The 18,375-nt window shown below is 43.8% G+C and overlaps 1 protein-coding gene across 1 annotated transcript in view; it reads left to right on the top strand.

Annotated features, from left to right (window-relative positions):
• Positions 1-1,041: 1,041 nt before the first annotated feature.
• The window catches only part of si:dkey-246i14.3 (ephrin A4), a 34,576-nt gene continuing 17,242 nt past the window's right edge, over positions 1,042-18,375 (top strand). The window contains exon 1 of the mRNA XM_061050700.1: positions 1,042-1,606. Within this exon, the coding sequence (XP_060906683.1) occupies positions 1,482-1,606 (125 nt within the window). The 5' untranslated portion in view covers positions 1,042-1,481. The remainder of the gene's footprint in view (positions 1,607-18,375) is intronic.

Here is an 18,375-nt window from a genome sequence, read left to right as displayed (position 1 = left end):
CACACACGTGCACACACACACACACATGCACACACACACACACACACACACACACACACACACACACACACGATTAAAGACGGAGAAACGCGAGAAGCAGGAGGGATCCTGCAGGAAGGAAATAGCCAAAACATGAATATGAACAATGCAGTGGCTAATAACACAACAGTCATCAGTGCAACTTTGTCTGCATGAGTGATAGTGCTGGAGCCTCAGCAGAGTTAGTAATCTCCCAAACACCCACATAGAGACACACACACACACACACACACATGCACACTTAGGAAATCAGATAATTAGAAAGGACCACCAGTGGCTTTAGCCCATGGAGGCGTAGTGATTACTGTCACTACACTCTCCCCTGGGGCGGCTGACAACAACCAGAGAATTAATACTGATCAACACACACACACACACACACACACACACACACACACACACACACACACACACACACACGACCACACACAGACACGCATTACTGAACTGAACATGGACCATGTGGACACAGTGAAAAGAATTGCTTTCAAATTTCACCATCTTCAATGTTATGTACCTAAACGCTTCATTTAACCATGTGTTGCCCTGCTTTGGTATATGAATGTGAAACAGTAACTTTCTTTGTAGAGACTGAAGGAATGTTAGGAGGTACTGAAGTTTGCTTGTGGACTCCTGTGAACCAGAGGCTCACTGCTGGAGTGCCACTCAACTGATCCGCTCCACGTCTGAAATCTGACTCTAAAGTTGTGTGTTTTGAACCACAGCCTAGCCTGCTGCATTTAAGCCAGGTTTAGGCTGACCTCCATAGCTCCAGATCAGTCTTATCAGAGCTTTAATTAAAGACAAACAGATGGTCTCAGGCTCTCCTGAAAACCGGATCAGTGACAGACAAGTCTACACACACCAGTCGGCGCACCTCACAAGGATTTAACTTTGCACTACAGTATCACACATCACCACACCCTTGTCAGCTGATTGGCCCAAAGTTTGCCGGGCACCGCCCTCTTACTCTAAGGATCCGCCCTTGAATCGCTCCGCAGCCTGTTGCTGCCAAACCAGCTGGCAGTTTCAATTGATAGTCTGACCCATAACTGTTGGCTACACTTCGAACCCGTGACCTCAGCCATCAAGTTTGGGCACTATTTTTACTCTGGTGTCTTTTAGTAAAAAGGTCCAAAGCCAACATGCGCAGCCCGGATAAACTCTCAACAACACTCAACTCTGGAGGTCCTCACCTTGCTCCCCGCAGCCTGTGATTGAACCCTTTCTTTCATCGACTTCAGTCACTTTACGTTTTTGGCATCATGCGATTCTGCAGCAGAACATAACGGAGAACTTTGTTCATGAATTGGTGACTCTGCCGCGTGGAAAAGTTTGTCCACGGAGCTCCTTTTCTCTTGTCTATCTGTCTCCTCACCTGATCTGCACGCCACTCCCAGCCGCGCGCGCACAGCCTCTCCGCGGGCCCTGCGGCGGTCAGGATGGGCTCCCTAATGTGGACCCCGGGGAACCTGCCTGCTTGGAAAGCCACAATTCTCCTCTGCAACATCATCTCTGCTGCTGTGGCTAAAAGACACATTGTGTATTGGAATTCTACCAACACAAGGTGAGGGATCACTCTGTGCGTAGTGACGCTACTTTACAGGACAAAATAACCTTTTTCTCTCTGGGCTCGTTCTTCTTTTAAATAAAGTTTTAGGGTCAGAGCAAAATGTAGTTCATTTCAGACCACTTTGCATACAACAAACGTAGCTGGTCTGAACTTGCACAGCCTTCTTATTGCACAACGACCACAATAATTCCTCCTAAATGAGTCAGACTTCAGTCGGTTTAAAGAATCTCTGCTATGCTGCAGATCACGTCCTCGTGCACTTAATTGAAGAGTGGCGCAGAGCAGGTATAAATACCTAAAACCTGCACTAACCCTAAAGCTATCAGACAGGATTTTTAGTGTCTAAATGTAAAAATCCTGAATTCTGGGGGATACAGTGAACTGATCTCACCTCATTCTGCAGGTATTTATCTTTATCACAGTGACTAACCATGGCTTTCACCTGTCTGCAGGTGATTGTGTTACTCATAGAGAGTCAGAAGTGAGGGTTTCTTCTCTAAATATTGCCCGGGGAAGCATTCTGAGCAGACAGGTGTTTATTAAAGGCTAAAGTGCTGCCTGATATAAGATAATGTGTAGTTGGATAATAGGATAGTGTGTGTTTGTGTGTGCATGTAATAGGTTGATTGGGGCCATCATGCAAAGCAGAGACAGGCTCACCTGCTGATCCAGGTGTTCCACTATGTTTAATTGAAGGGTTGAGCTGATGGACCTGCAGGGCCAGTAGGGCGACTGCCCAAAATAACACACTCACTATTCTCTCACCCAGTAATTTAGAGAGTCTCGCTCTCCTCGACGCCCTGATTCCCCAAACACACTTTAAGATGGATGACCTTCTTACTTAATAGCTGTTGGCCACAGAGACCTCTTCCTGAATCACAGATTTTGTTGTGTTTTACATTTGTGGATGCACAAATTGGGGTAGAAATATGACTCCAGGGAGGGATAATTTCCCCAGGGACCCCTTTTGTCAGGTCTCCAGGATTCATCCTGTACTGGAGTCCGCCGAGGTTAGACTCAGTGTGTCCAGGCGGGTAAAACCCAGTCGTGTAATTGGGATCCAACAGAAATGTGTTGTGGAGGAACGCTGCGAGGATTAGGAAGCACCTTCTTGTTCCCCAGAGATTCAGGGATGAATGGTCACAGCCTGTGGCAGGGCCACACAGTCAGCTGCAACACCACACAATCACAATGCCATCAGCATCCCGGCACAGGGTAACCCACTGTGGCAGAGAATCACTCTCATCAGCAACACCACCCAATCACAAAGCTATCAGTGGAGGCGTGATGTTGCACCCGCTCCAAAATCCCCTGGGTTTACTACTTGGACTCTCTCTTTTCTTCTCTTCTCTTCTCCTCTCTTGTCTTCTCTTCTCTCCTTTTCTCTCCTCTCCTCTCCTCACTCTTCATTACCTTCCTCGTTACATCCTGCCCTCCTTTTCATTTTTTTCCCTCTGCCCCTTTATCTCTCACGGCTCCCTCCTGCCCAGTGATGGATATTGGCGGAGTGATTAGTTGAGCTTCAGTCATTTTCCCATACCATATTTTCTATTAGCTGCAGGCCAGCCAGCCAGGTTGTCCTGAGGCCTGTAAACGTAGCCTGGCGAGGGAGGATGAGCACGGGGAGGGGAGAGGGAGGCTTTTGTTACCTTGGCGCTGCACTAGAGGATCCAAGAATTTGTGCAATGCTCGTGGTACAGAAGGCAATCTAAATCACAAAATAAGCACATTTGACTTCTTGTACACTATCAAAATCTCTAGGGTCATTTCTTGAAGCTACTCTAATCAACATTTTTAACCAAACAGTGGAATATACACCTATTATCTGCAATTTGCAAGATAAAATATACTTGCTGCACTCATTGCTCTACTGAGTGTTTTAGCTTCGTTTAGCTATATTTAGCAATATTTTGGTTTAACAGCTACTTTCATTTGCCTTGTTTAAAGTGAAAACTGTGATAAACATAACATTAGCTACCCGGTCAACACAGAACAGCGATAGCATTCAGCAGTTAGAAAGCCTCACAATTCACCCTGGAGCTGTCGGAGGGAAAAAAACAGGGCAAATATTGATGTTGCAAAAGAGGGAATTGAATTATAATGCTTACACTGTCAGAAACAACACTTAAATACTTGCTAATGTTGGTCTTTGTCCTCTAGATCTGTAAATATCTTACCGTTAGCTTCCTGTTGGCTAACACCAGATACGTCCAAGCTATTTTACGAGTGGGCACAATGTTGTATTTGACCTAATTCTGCTCATTTCCATTGATTTATCCTAACATGAAAATGTATGCCTTTTTAAGGAAATTCCTATAGCAACTTTACTGTTATCTGTAACTGATAATGTATGGTTCTGTATTTCAGACTCAGAGCCAAATAAATGTGTGAGCCAGTTTATTCATTTCATCTGAAGAGATGGAGGAGCTAGCTGCAGTTGTAGACAATCAGTTAAAGGTTTAGTTCGTTCACAACACATCTGTAGCTGGTGAGAAAACTTGCTCCTTTTAATACAAAGACTGAAGACATTCTCTTGCCATCACCTTTCCTCCGACATCTAGATTTATGGTTTTAATGAAGCGGGGGCAGTGAAGTGGAGACTGAAGGGCCTTGTTGCTCTGTTCTTATGCTGGCTTATACGACTGTAACAAAAGACTCAGTGAAACACTTTAACTGGCACACATTTAGCACCCTCCAGATTGAAAAATGGAGCTTTGAAATGAAAGTGATAGACTGACTGCAGGGTCAGCGTTGAACATGGCAGAATCAGATACGCCGTCTCTTTCTCTTTTGTGGGGCTCAAGTGGTTCGATTGCCCTCTTTTATGATTTTATGAACACAGTTTACGATCGTTCTCGGTTTTATTACAGTGTTTCTCTCAGAGCGATAGCTCCTTATTAGAAGAGAAATTATTTTTTACTTCCTGGAGCAGTTAAAGGTTAGTAAAATATTATAACCAAAGGGCTCTAAACTCGAATGTGTTTTTTTGTGTGCTGACAGACAGTATACCTCAGCGCTCCCTTGAGTGGCGAGCTCAGACTAGTTATTGGTATATTAAGCCCCCTCTTTTGTGCTTTAAAACCTGTTGGACCATGTAAGTTGACCAGCCATCTTTGCTGATCCAACAGTGTCTGCTTCTTGTGCTTCATTCATCCTCATAAATTCACTCAGCATGTGTCAGAAAGTTTACTCAGAGCTCCACAACTTTACCGATTGAATTACCTCAGTCCCTTTCCTGCAAGAGATGACTTGAAAAAGGCTTTTACTGTCTGTGTAAGGGCTGCACACTAACCTCTAACAAGAATAAATGTCACCCAAAGCTGCACCTTAAATAAGCTACTCCATTTCCCTGTCCCCTTACTTACCCTTGTTCTTGGCACACACCTCTAATACTGCTCCCCTTCTTATCCGACATGGCAGGAGGCAGACTTGTTGCAACAGTTCATCTGGATCTGTATCAAACTTCAAACTCTTGTTTCCTGACTCCTCTTGTTTTTTGTTTCCCATCAGAACGCTGGATTAGCCCACTGTTAGTAAGAGATTTACAAATGTACATAGCGAGATACCGCGTATTATAACTCATTTATCTTACCTGAATCCTCTATTGCTCACACGTGTAAGCTTTCGGCAAGTTTGGACACACATTTTATGTCATTTAAAAACAAAACACCAGACCCCTCTGAGCTCTCTCTCTCTCTCTCGCTCCCTCTGCCTGCGTCCCTCCCTCCGTTTCTGGCGGAGGCTTAGGCCGAGCTCCAAGCCAGTGAGGCATGTTTAAACGGTGCGTGAGGAGATGAATATTTGTATTGGTGCGCTGTATCTTTATTGAAAGCAGCTCTCATAAGTCTGCTGTGTAATCTCAGCTCTGTTTATGCATCATTTCCCTCTGTGTGCACTCATGAGTGATCTAGTTTAAATACCAAGGTAAATCACATTCTGCATACCACGCCTTTACACACACACATGCACACACACATGCAGAGTACAGTAAAGTGAAAGCAGACAGTGTTTGTAATTGTGACTTGTCAGGGAGATGATTGCACTTCTAGACTGATTTCTTTTTTATATCTTTTTATTATTCCGGCATGTCTGCGTCTCATCCTCCTCTGTTGTGTCTGTATGTGTGTGTGTATGTGTGTGTGTGTGCATGCAAATGAATATTTTCTTTGCACTGTCTGCTATCTCTCCTCTCTATGTCTGTCTCTGTACTAATCTCTGTCTTCCGCTGGTAAATGATTAACATGGAGAACCTGGCTGAACTATAATCAACAAACCCACAGTGAGGTAATTACCACCTTATTCCCTGTCCTGCTAACAAAGCAATCTCTCTCTCTCTCTCTCTCTCTCTCTCTCTCCTCATCTGTCATCTCACTATGTCAGTGTCTCTCTCCCTTTCCTGTGTCAACGCCTATTGTCTCGCTCCTGCTGCAGCGCTGTGCTTTCTGTGTAGATCCAGAGATGTTTGTTTGCTGATTGTGTGTGTACCTTATCTGTCTTTGTAAATGCACTTTGTCTGTTTGTTTGTGCTATTGAGTGTATTATCAGGAGGGTAAACTGTGGATGAGTTAACTGTGTGTACACTTGAGCTTCTTCGTCACTGTCGGAACACAATGCGGGGCAGTGATTTTACTGATTTGTGCGCTTGTGAATTGACATTTGGGGACATTGTTGGCGGTTGGAGTTCACTTCAGTGGAACAATGGCTCCGTTAGAGGTGTGTGTGTGTGTGTGTGTGTGTGTGTGTGTGTGTGTGTGTGTGTGTGTGTGTGTGTGTGTGTGTGTGTGTGTGTGTGTGTGTGTGTGTGTGTGTGTGTGTGTGTGTGTGTGTGTGTGTGTGTGTGTGTGTGTGTGTGTGTGTGTGTGTGTGTGTGTGTGTGTGTGTGTGTGTGTGTGTGTGTGTGTGTGTGTGTGTGTGTGTGTGTGTGTGTGTGTGTGTGTGTGTGTGTGTGTGTGTGTGTGTGTGTGTGTGTGTGTGTGTGTGTGTGTGTGTGTGTGTGTGTGTGTTGCTGCTTTGCGTAAAAAGGAACTCTGTTTCCTTGAGAAAAGATGGGAGGGTGATAAATCTCAGTTCTGGAAAAACAAAAGCCAGAATTGCACCAGGAAACACAACACTCAAAGATTTGATTCATTTGTGACCTCACACAAGATTAATGTTTTTTTTGTACTTATTTTTCTATTATTTTTTTATTTTTTTCTAAAGATTTCTCTTCCGCTCTCAGCACGTAGTAGCGAAAGTAGCCTAGCCTGGAAAAAAAAGAAACACATTCCAGCCAGCGGTGGAAGCAGCCGTGAGAACATTTACCAACCGCTGTGCTGGCCTCTCATCTAAATAGGTCATTGTTTTGTTTGCACTCGTTCGTTGATTTTAGGTGTGACTGAATTGTTGGAGGGGAAAAAGCCAAAGGCGTGTTGTTGCCTTTGGATGCTCGGGCTTTATAGAAAGGGTTGTGGAGATGGAGTATTGTGCTACCTCTTTAGCAAAGAGTACGTTTCTCACAAGATTCTTTATAGATATATGGGTAGGGGTGGGAATCAATCAAGATACAGTAGTATACAAAACGATATAATACGCGATAAGTGGCCCACAATAACAATAATATGATGACACAGCTATTTTGGTGAATATATGTAATGCTTCAAAAAAGGACAAGTACAATATTAATGTATTTATGCGCTGTTACTTGGTGTCAGCTTCACCTCATGACATGCTTCGTCCTTCAACTTCTCATGTTGACCAATTAACTTCTGTTAAAGTCACCCTCATTCATGTCATAAGGGCCACCAATAGAAGTCATGAAGTAGTAACACGGTAAGTCAACTTGCCAGGCAATTCTGTTCAGCAGGGATACCGTTTTATTTAAAATAAATTGTGGCACCCTCGATTTAACAATTGTATCCCAAGAGCCAAGACAGCAATATATTGGCATATCGATATTTTTTCCCAGTCCTATTCAGCAAGTCACTGACACATGCCTCCATTTTTTGTGAAATTATTAATCCTGCATTTTACAATATCACCAAAGATGAAACCAACACAAAAGCATTCTGCACTACAGAAAAAACATCTTTACCATCGAATCAAAAGTAGAGATGCACAAACACAGGGTGACTCATGCACGCTCTGCTGAAAATGAGCTTTGGTTAGAGGCCTAGCAGCAGTCGGGATGTCTGTATTAAAATGGATCAGATAGTCACAGTGCAGCTCGGAGCAGACACGCTGTATAACCATGAAAGGACAGCCTGTCTCTCCTCCTGGTCAGGATATTTAGTCAATCGATACCAATTTTACACCCAGATATTATCATCAGCCTCTCGCATTATCGCTAGACTGCATATGGACTTGTCTCTTTCCCAATTTCTCCCCCCCCCCCCACAGCCCTGTGTCTCTGTGTACACACATACATCAATATTAGGCCGCATTAAGCTGTAATAAGTTGTATTGTGCGAATTTCTCTGGGTGAGGTGGAACAGCTGTGGAATGAAATGAGGTTCAATGTCACGTTGTCACACACGGCCTGGCTTTGGCACAAAATGGCTGCTGTGTGGTATGTGTGTGAAGAGGTTGGTTATGGTGGTTTAGGGCTCCAAGCAGGAGCGCTTTCATTCATCCATTCATGGCACACAATGAGCTGGCATTGTTGAAAGTGTCAGGCCAACTGTGTATTGCTCTGACATACAAAACAGCAATTAAATTGTGGCGTGAGAATATGTAAACTCCAAATTGTGGGAAACACTGTCAATTTAAGCCCGATCAAAACAGTGCAATCTGCTCATTGTTTAGCTAGCAGAGTTTTCACACAAACACACACATGTGCACACAAAACACAGACAGACACACCATCCTCAAGTACATATAACCCTCACAATACTCTTCCACTCAGCTCAGAAATCCTGCCAAGAGGCAACCTGGGAATTCCCTGAGACAGAAATTGAATTAGTATTGACCCAAGCAGAGCAGACGGCTGTAGCAGAAACCTGGATTATTGTACCATACAAGACCCCGGCTGTCAGGAGGACACTGAGACATGTTTGCCATCATACCTCAGGTCTTCAAAGACGCTTATGGACAGTCGCTTTAAAAGTGCTATTTAATGTCTTTGTGATGACATAGATGAATTAAACAGTAAAAAAAAAAAAAAATGCAGCGTTATCTCAAAGGACTTCGATAAACAGTCATGTTTTTTTTAAAATGATGACGACTGTGTGATGATTTCTTGCTGTTTTGGTCACATCATGGGTCTTGTTGTTAGCAGGTGTTAAATGCCTTGCAGAAATGCAGAGAATCTGACAGTGGTTGAACATCGTTGTGCACAAGCTAATGTGGATTTACTGTGCTAACAGAAGTGTCCATATGAGAGGCATACTTATACTTATCTAATAGATTAGCAATATGTCACTATGTTTAACTTACAACTTGCAAATGTCTTTAGGGAGGTTTTACTGTCCTTTAAAAAAAAACTATTACAAGGAAGTGCGTTTAACTGAGGTTTGTTGCCAAGATATCCTATTGAAAAAATTTTTTGCTTGTTTTTTAAATTAAATTACAAACTACATTACAGACCCTTTATTAAAGGGGGGGGGGGTCCCTAAACAATGAAAAAACTGAGGAAACACTGCAAAACCAATCCTCATGTTCTTCTATTATAAGCTAGCTAACTTCACAACTTTATTCTTGGTATTTCCTGATCATATCTCCTGATGGTCCTTTAAAATTCAATTGACTTTTTAAAACTGACTCTTTTCATGTCATGTTTTCATTGCATTTCAGAGTGAGATGATGTGTATAGAAGTTGTTCCTTCACACCAGAAACAAACACTCAACTAAACTTTCCACCAAAACCTGCTAGAAAACGTATTTACCTCACCACTTATCTACATGACTGAATGCAGTCAGAAAAAAATACATGATATCTTGTCCAAATGTTTCTTAAAACACACCTTTTGATCATATGCTTTGTGATTTCCAGACAAGATGGACCACATGACAGATGTTGCATTGATGTTTTGCGTCTGCTGTATGATTTTGGAGACTTTTCCATAGTCGAACATAAACTAATATTATTTTGGCATTGCCTCCCAGAAGTATGGCGAGACAGCCTACTTTCCAGCCCCCTGATTATGTGAAACACACACATTCCTGCTCTCTGTTTCTTTTTGGTCTGGCATATGTGTGTGTGTGTGTGTGTGTGTGTGTGTGTGTGTGGGACACAGACACACCACATATGTATACACACACTCTCCCTCTGAGCTTTCCTTTTTCCCGTCAGCCCCCCAGAGATTGTAAAAAACATTAGACCTGCAGTGGAGGGAGTGTGGGATGGAGAATGCATTGAGGAGAGGATGGTGGTTGGGAAAGAGTCAACAGATTTCAACTCCCAAAACAGCCCAGGAAGCCCCCCAGGGAAGGAGGGATGAGGTGAAAGAGGGAGAGAGGAAAGAAAGGATGTCAGCAGGTATTACTATCACTGTCACGAGCAGGCGTGAGGAGTAATCCCCCCAACCTCCCTCCCAACTCTTCTCCCTCTCTCCCCGCCCCTCCCACTGTACACACACACACACACACACACACACACACACACACACACACACACATACACACACACACTGTGTGATGCTGTACAGGTGTGGTAGAGATATACACATAGGACCAATGCCCTGCCTGCACACACACTTACTCACCGCTGCTTGGGCTCTGGGGAGAGCCCCAAAAGGAATCACACCCCATTTATATCTGACAGAGACTTCTTTTCTTGTGTTAGTGTGTTAGTGTGAGTTTGTGTGTGTGTGGGTGTGTGTTGACCAAGCTCATATTGATGATTATGCATTCCACCAAATTACAGTATTTTTACCCGAGTACAAATGGATCAAATCTGAACGGAATCTGGTGTCATTGCGTGTGCTCTGATTTTAGAAGCTACAGTTAGAGTGTGTGTGTGTGTGTGTGTGTGTGTGTGTGTGGCCTATGCACACTTTGTATTGCTGTGCATGTTACTGTAAAAAAAAATATTGTATATTGGCTTAAAGTTAAAAAAGGGCAAATTATGAACGGTATTTGGTATCATACACACATTAAAATGTCCTGTGCTCAGATAAGACCTACAGTAACATAATACACATATTGTTAGTGTGAGTGTGTGTGTGTGTGTGTGTTTGGGGTGGGGGTGAAAGTGATGAGTAAGCATTCTGCGGATGATTGTGCATTTCGACATTTTTTAATTTTACAGTAGAATATCTTTGCCTGAGTAAAAAAGGGCAAAATATGAATGGAATTTGGCGTGGTATGCTTATTCAAACATAGCTGCACTCACATGTTTGAGACTTACTGTAAGATGATGAGATATGGATGTGGTATGTGTGTTGTGTGTGTGTGTGTGTGTGTGTGTCTGTGCCAGCATATTTGAATGTGTTGTTTCTGTAGCAATAACCAGCACCACATGATTTCTCGGCTGTGCAGTAATGCGCAGCTTGATCCCAGTCTCCTGATTCTCTGACTGCTATTTTCTCTGTCTGCCTCTTCGTTCTTTTCCGACCGTCACTCCTCTTTCCTCGACATTCTGTTCCAATCAACTCTTTTGTATATGAGCTTGAGGAATGTGGACTCCCCCCGTGTTCTGTGATCAACCTGCAGTTATACGTGAAGCTGTACGGTGACCTGTTCAACCTCTACTATAGCATGTAGCGCAGTATGGTATTGCATCTTATAGGATGTAAGGAAGCTTGTAGCATCTAGACTTGCATGCAGACAAGTTAGTATGCAAAGCAGGGAAATACACATTGTACAAACAATAAACCTACTCCCCCTTGAGGTTAAACTGATTTAATTGAGTCTTTGTCATTCAATTTAAAAGTCCCAATCTATAAATATTTTTTATGTGAACTGTCATTTTTAATGAAATGCTCTCTGTCACTGTCAACAGTGTGTTTTGTTATATTCATCAGAAAGATCAGATTGTTGTAATTCACAGTCGGAGAGCATCCAGAGTGCTGTTTTTGTGCTGAATGAAGGGGGGAGAGAGAGAGAGAATAGCCTCGTCCTAAATCTCCATGGCTGTGGCCTTGTATAGCAGCAGAACTCATGAATCTCATTGCTCTCTTATTCAGCTGGAAATGGACTTCTTGTACGCAGGGCGCTTCTCAAAACAGTTCAGCGGACCCTCTGTGTTTATGATTGTGGAATTAATCTGTGTTTATTCTCCTTAAAATACACCCGATGACAAACGCCTAGTCATGAAAGTCAGAAAATCCCTTACTCGCTGCATTTTTTTAACATTAATGGAGGTTCCCTTATTAGTGTTCTTCATCAAAGTAAAATCTAGACAAGTGGCTGTTTACTGGCTGATTTACAGTGGAGTCTGTGTTACTATGAGGGAGGGAAAAAACACTGTACTTTGAGTGTTAATCTTGTAATTTTAGGTCACAGTGGTTCATTACTTAAAGTAGCAGCCAGTCATCTTTAATCCTAAATTAATCAGTTAATCCCTCTTCAGTGTCAGGCTGTTGTTAGCCCTGTGTGAGACCGCCGTCTGCACCTCTACTCTTGACCCTCGCCACTTCCTTCCTCTTTGCTCCTAAATCTCCCCCCCCTCCCCGCTCTCTCTGTCTCTCTCTCTCGCTCTTATTGTGTCTGAACCCTTCATCAGTGTTGTGGAACTCCACTGGACTTTTTCTGAGAAACTCAGGGGCATCCGGCCTTGAGGTGGAGAATGGCATCCACTTATATCAGCCAACATGTTTAAAGCATGAATTTGATTTCATGCACTGCAAAGAAATGGATAAGCCTAAAAATTGGAGCTGTATCAGGTTAAAAATAACAGACATTCAGAAGAGTTTAAGCCAATTGGAAGGATTTATAAAGAAAAAATGTCAAGAATTAAATTCCTCGTCTCTTCTGAGGCCATGGATATTAGTGGTCCTACCTCTGGTGAGAATATGTGTTCGCGGGCGAGGGCGGGGCGGCCGGGTGGCTGTGCGTGACTAGAGCAGGACAAAGCTGGCTGCCTTGAGGGGGAATAAAAGGGGCCTTCCATACCCCCTGTCGCACCGAGCGATATGAATCTTAACGGTTGTGACGGAGAAAGATGGAGATGGGGTAGAGAGAGGCAGGGATCGGCTGCGAGGGAGGGAGGGAGGGAGAGGGAGAGAGAGAGAGAGAGAGAGAGAGAGAGAGAGAGAGAGAGAGAGAGAGAGAGGCGAAGGGGCCAGTTTAGACTCCTGGGATTCCAAAGCAGTGACCGTGAAAGTGCTTAGATAAACAGAGAGGAAGACGGGGGGGAGGGAGGGAGAAGTGGGTGAAATGGTGGTGCTCGAAGAGAGGATGAGAAGGTGTAGGTAGGCTGACAGGGGGAGGAAATGAGAGCAGTGAAGATGGGGTGAAAGAAAGCAGATGGGAGTGAAAAGCGAGTCGAGAAGTTTTTAAACAAGTTCACCAGGAGTCAGAGGGACTGAAAAAGGGGGCCAGCGTACTCTATTTACTCCTTGCCTCTTGTGCCTTCCCCGATCTTTCTCCCTCCATCTTCTCCTTTCCTCTCCTTCACTCTGTTTAAATAATTCAGGCCTGTTGCCTGTATTAGAGCAGGTTTCCTTGACGTGTCTAAAGAGTGTGTGTGTGTGTATGTGTGCGAGTGTGTAGCTCTGACTGGCCATTCTCCCGCTAACAACCACCAAATAATCAGGCGCAGAGGGACTGCACACCTGGGATAAATAGTTCATGTTGCCTATCCAGCACTGACCTTCACATCATAGAGAGAGAGACAAAAACAGAGTGTGAGAATAAGAAAGAAAGAGTGTCTACGGCATCAAAAGTGTGACCCACTTAGTACATGATGGATTCTCAAAGCCAAGTCTGATTTATTGGCTGGGTGTATTTGCGTTGTGAGCGCCCTTTTCACATAACTGGGGTGTGTGTGTGTCTCAGTGACTGCTTGTGTTGTGTGTGTTTGAAGGGGTGTTGCTCACATATGTTCTTTAACCCACTTACATAGGTGGGGTCTTGAAACAGTTAAGTGTGGCTAAGTTCATACAGCGGATAAGGGTGTAGAGCATATACTGCTAAAATGCAGAAACTCGTAGTATATCTTTTAACTTATGGAAAAATCGTGAATAAAACAATAGCACTGATGTGAGAAGCTGTTCAATACCGCTTTACTGTTGCATCATGATTATAAACAACTATAAATAAGGGTCCACAGTGTTAGACAGGATGACAGATTTACAGTTTTTGTTATTACACCAGTTTTATAATTTTGTAGAACAAATAGGCTCGTAAGAAGAAAAACACTGAGTTCCACTTTGGCCATACACCATCTGTCCCATTGGCATGAACCCAATAGGACCAATTTTTGTTGAACTGTCGATCACTTCTAAAGCTGACATTAATTTGTCCGCTCCCTCCATTTAGCTGGACTCTATGTGCTCTGACGCCGTGTGAAAATGCTGAAGGGCGCTAGCCACAAAGTTAGCACACAAACATGAGACAAATGATGTTGACAAAGTGGATCAGCTCAGCTGCCACTTTGTCAACATCCACTTAGAGTCCAAAGTCAACTTTGATAGATCTCATAGATAGTTTGAATCTTGGCCTTTTTTTCTGTCCACCCATCAAAGCTGTCACCGTCCTCCACCTCTGCCGCCTTCATCTGTCCTGTCAGTGTCTGAGCGTTGAGGTAGTGTCGCTACATTCAGGACTATGTATACGAGCCTGGCACCTGTTCAAATCAGCCCTGTATTTACACTGCAGCTCCATTTAGACTGCAGAAACATGGAGAGCACTCATTACTCTGAGGTTTAGGCTGTCCAACAGAGGGATGCAGGAAAAAAAAAAAAAAAAGATGGATGGAGCGAAGGTTGGATGGGTGGGGCGTTGGCTTGGCTCCAATCCCGGCTTCGGATTGGTTGTTGTCCTGGCAACGGCACGTCTGACCTTATTTACCCCCTCACACACCCCTCACCGTACGCAAGCTGCGTTCTTGCCCAGGCACATCTATTTTTCCGAACACTTTTCCTCCGCACTTTTCTCTGCTTGAGAGCTGAAACTCCTCTTCTTGTGCCCTTTTTTCCTCATACTCCTCTTTGAAGTGTGGCCTCCTTTATGCATACAAGGTGAGGGTCACGTCAGGTAACATTTTTTTTTTGCTGCTGCTGCTGCTGCTGCCACGCTGGTGGTCATACTGAGGCAACATTTTGGCTTGAAATATATTTGGTCCAGCAGCGAAAATATAAACGAGCCATAGACTGCAAGACTGCAACTTTTGTCCATTTATATTGTGGTAATTTCATACCTCCTATGAAAAGTCACTGGAAAGCTTATTTTAGGATCAGACTAGACCTCACATGGAGAGCGCTGCCTATGCATGACAGAGCGCTGCCACAATGGGAGATGATGGTTTCTGCAGACCTGCAGCCGTATCAAAATGGTTCCGATGGAATGGTTTCCATACTGATGGCTCCTGCGGGCCTGAATCGTGCAATTTTCCTCAGCTCTTGACGGCCTTGGCTATACATCCTGTTGTGCTGCTGAGTCCCACGGAACGGACAGAGGAGGACCTTTGCCGTAACAGGCAGAAAATAGGGTCCGTTCTTTACCTGAAGCTGAGATGCCGTTTAGTGGTTGAAGCAGCAGGTGTGTGAATATCTGTGTAGATCAGCAGACACCCGCAATTTACAGAAAGAGAAAACACTCAGTTTGATCTACTTGGCTTTTCTGGTCAGTCAACAAACCCTTCAGGGCATATTGCAACTGATCACTTAACCTATTACTCACATAAACCCACAGCAATTGGTGTCCATGCTTATGCACAAAGTTCTTCTTGATATAAATACAAAGCTTTACTATGCGTGAGGCCGTGAGTGTACACCTGCTTGTATCATACTACCCTTTAGAGACCAGAAACATTGTGTTTCTTTGACAACAGCAGAGGGCACCCCCAAGGAAACTGTTCAGCAAGGTGGTAAGCCACACAGATCCTAATGCATATTAATACAATGTGTGCACTCTGAACTTGCCTGTAAAGAACAACCGCAGACTTAAGTGGATGGAGACTGAAAAGGGTTGGAAAAAGAAAGAGGAGTTTTCACCGTCCACCTGCATATTGAGATTAGGAGTCATAGGATAGAAAGCAGAAGACTTACAGAAGGAGTATAGAGGAGATACACTTCCTGCTGACCTTGATAGACACGCACACACACTCTCACATTGGCATACCAAACAGGAAGGAAAGAGTAGACAAGAGCAACAGCTTGTTCCCCTCAAGTCCCTCTTTCCTCTTGGCGAGGGCCAGTTGATCACCGTCATTGCTTACCATTTCATGACACTAACAATCCAAAGCGCCTGCAGGGTCTTGAGGTTGTGATGTTGGATTTGGGGGGGAAGCTAAGGGGATTTCTCGGCCAGCTGGGCAGGCGGGATGGGGAGGTTGTGGGGGGGGGGGGGACCCAGATGGTCAGAGGTGGGGGGTGAAGTCCTTGTTTGTGCGCGTTGAGGGGAGTAAGCACCAGGTTAGACACAACATTGGAGTTTGGGCTGTAGACGCAGCATGGCTTTGTGTGGGCGTGGAGGGGGGAGCACAGAAAGAGAAGGGATGTCATGGGGAGGGATGTCCTGATTCTGCTCAGTTTTGCAACCTCGCCGAGAGAGATTAAGTAGGAGAGAGGAAATGGGGAACAAAAAGGTTTGAACCATATACATTCTTGAAAATGATGGATAGAATAGTAGTGGAAGTCTCTCCTCTACCCTCTGATTCTCTGACATGTGAGTGAAGCCCAACCATTTTAGGATTCCTTCTTTTTCCTCTAGGTAGGATAGGCTGTGGAGCAAAGGAACACTGAAGCTTTGAAGACCTTCTTTGAATGTTCTCTCTGTGGTTGGACAACCTCCTCCTGGACTGTCTTTGGGCTGTTTTTGCCATAAACTATTCTCATACTTTCCTTAAATTATTCCTCTCAGTACAGTGCTGCTTTCCCATGATGAGTTCCAAACTCAGGTTTTATTCACTTGCCCAACAAACAGATTTAGTTTTTCTCACTACACATAAATAGCACTCAGGTGGACTTAAATGGTAGGAGTTTTCCTGTTTTCCCAAGAAAGTGGCTTGGCAGAAACTATTGGTTTGTCTCCGCAGTTGGGGGTAAACAAAAAAAAAAGTTTGGGAAAAAAATGAGCAAGACCAAAAGTTAAGCAACAAAGCCTGTCAAGGTAGAGCTTCTGGCGTGTTAATCCCTGTTCTCAGGATTTTATGTATTCAGTATCTTTATAATTTGTCACATACATTTCAAAAGGTTTACGTTCTCAGCCATGTTATTTACCTATGTCAAATGTTCACTTCATGCTGTGTTAATCTGTTGAAATAACCCACTTACAGCTTATTGTCTACTGATACTCCTTGAAACCGTCAAATCCGCCAGCATGACATTCTTTCGTTTTACGGCATTGACAGCTGCAAAGTGGCTGAAATGATTATTACTTTTTGAACTCCGTATTAGGAACTGCCCTCTTTATTTTCAAATTTGAACAACCGAGATAGCTCTTTCTGTTCTCATACAATGTTGAAGTACATAGGACGTGATGTGAACAGGCAATGAGCAAAGTAGTGACAAAGTAGTTTGTCTTTGAGAGCTGTTTGTACATCTCACTTTGCTCTCAGTGTAGGAAACAGTTTATACTCACAGACCTGCACAAGATTTTGAAAATAATATAACCTTGGATAGCGGCAGTGGTGAGAGGGTTGTGCCATTGTTCGCCAGGGTTAAACTCTATGAGCTCTACACAGGTGTACTTCAACTCAACAAACAAGTCCACTGTTCCCAGCTGTTCTATTTTAATGGAGTGATTTCAGTGAGATATTTGGCTGGAAAGAAAGGATGAGGCATCATGATGAATAGCTAGATTAAACCAAGTGTGATACAAAGAATACCAACACAACCAGTAGGTCAGCCTAGTTAGCTGTGGTATTCGTTCAGAATAATGACTCACTTGTCATTCGTTCATCTGTCATTGTGTGCTTAATCTTACCCATCTGGTACACTTGGAAAAAAAGAATACAATTTCACAAAGTCATCCTCAAAGAAGAGCAAAGGTTCTGGCACTTAACCATCGGTGTTTCTGCAGCAGCCACCATGAAGGCTAACGCTGTGTCATGCTATGGCCGGCCAAGGCACAGTGACCACAGCGTGCTGTGCCCAGTCAGGATAGTGACCAGCGTTAGCCATCGCCCTGCTGTGATTGGCCACTAAAGAACTGAGGCCTTTCACCAAGCTTTTCGACCCCCCCATCATCACTGCAAGGAACCAACAGCCTTTGACTGAGGCCATTTACGTACCATCACATGCATGAAAGTGTTCATTAGAGCTACAGCATCTACAGTATACATTTTCTGAATTCACAGGGGATTTATAGTACACTGTAAGCAGCATCATATTAGCATTTTAGTTGTAGAAGAATACTATTATCCCTCCATGTTTGTGTGCAATACTTGCGTTTAGTGCCCAAGTGTATTCAGTATGCACAGTATGCAGCTGCTGTGCGTGATCGAGTATCTGTTCTGTATTCCTGAAGCTGTGTTGTGGGATTGTTGCTCCTTTAATTATTCTCTCATATTAAAGGATCAAAGGTCTCCAGCACAGTCAACCCCCTGCATTTCATTAAAATTGCCGGCTCACACACACACACACACACACACACACACACACACACACACACACACACACACACACACACGCAAAGCCTTACACACACAAACCCACACGTGTGCAGCTTCTGTGTGCACATAC

This window comes from Labrus mixtus, chromosome 11, assembly GCF_963584025.1.
Source record: "Labrus mixtus chromosome 11, fLabMix1.1, whole genome shotgun sequence".
Lineage (NCBI taxonomy): Eukaryota > Metazoa > Chordata > Actinopteri > Labriformes > Labridae > Labrus > Labrus mixtus.
Note: the sequence above shows the minus strand (reverse complement) of the source record. Positions and strands in the feature narration are given on the sequence as shown.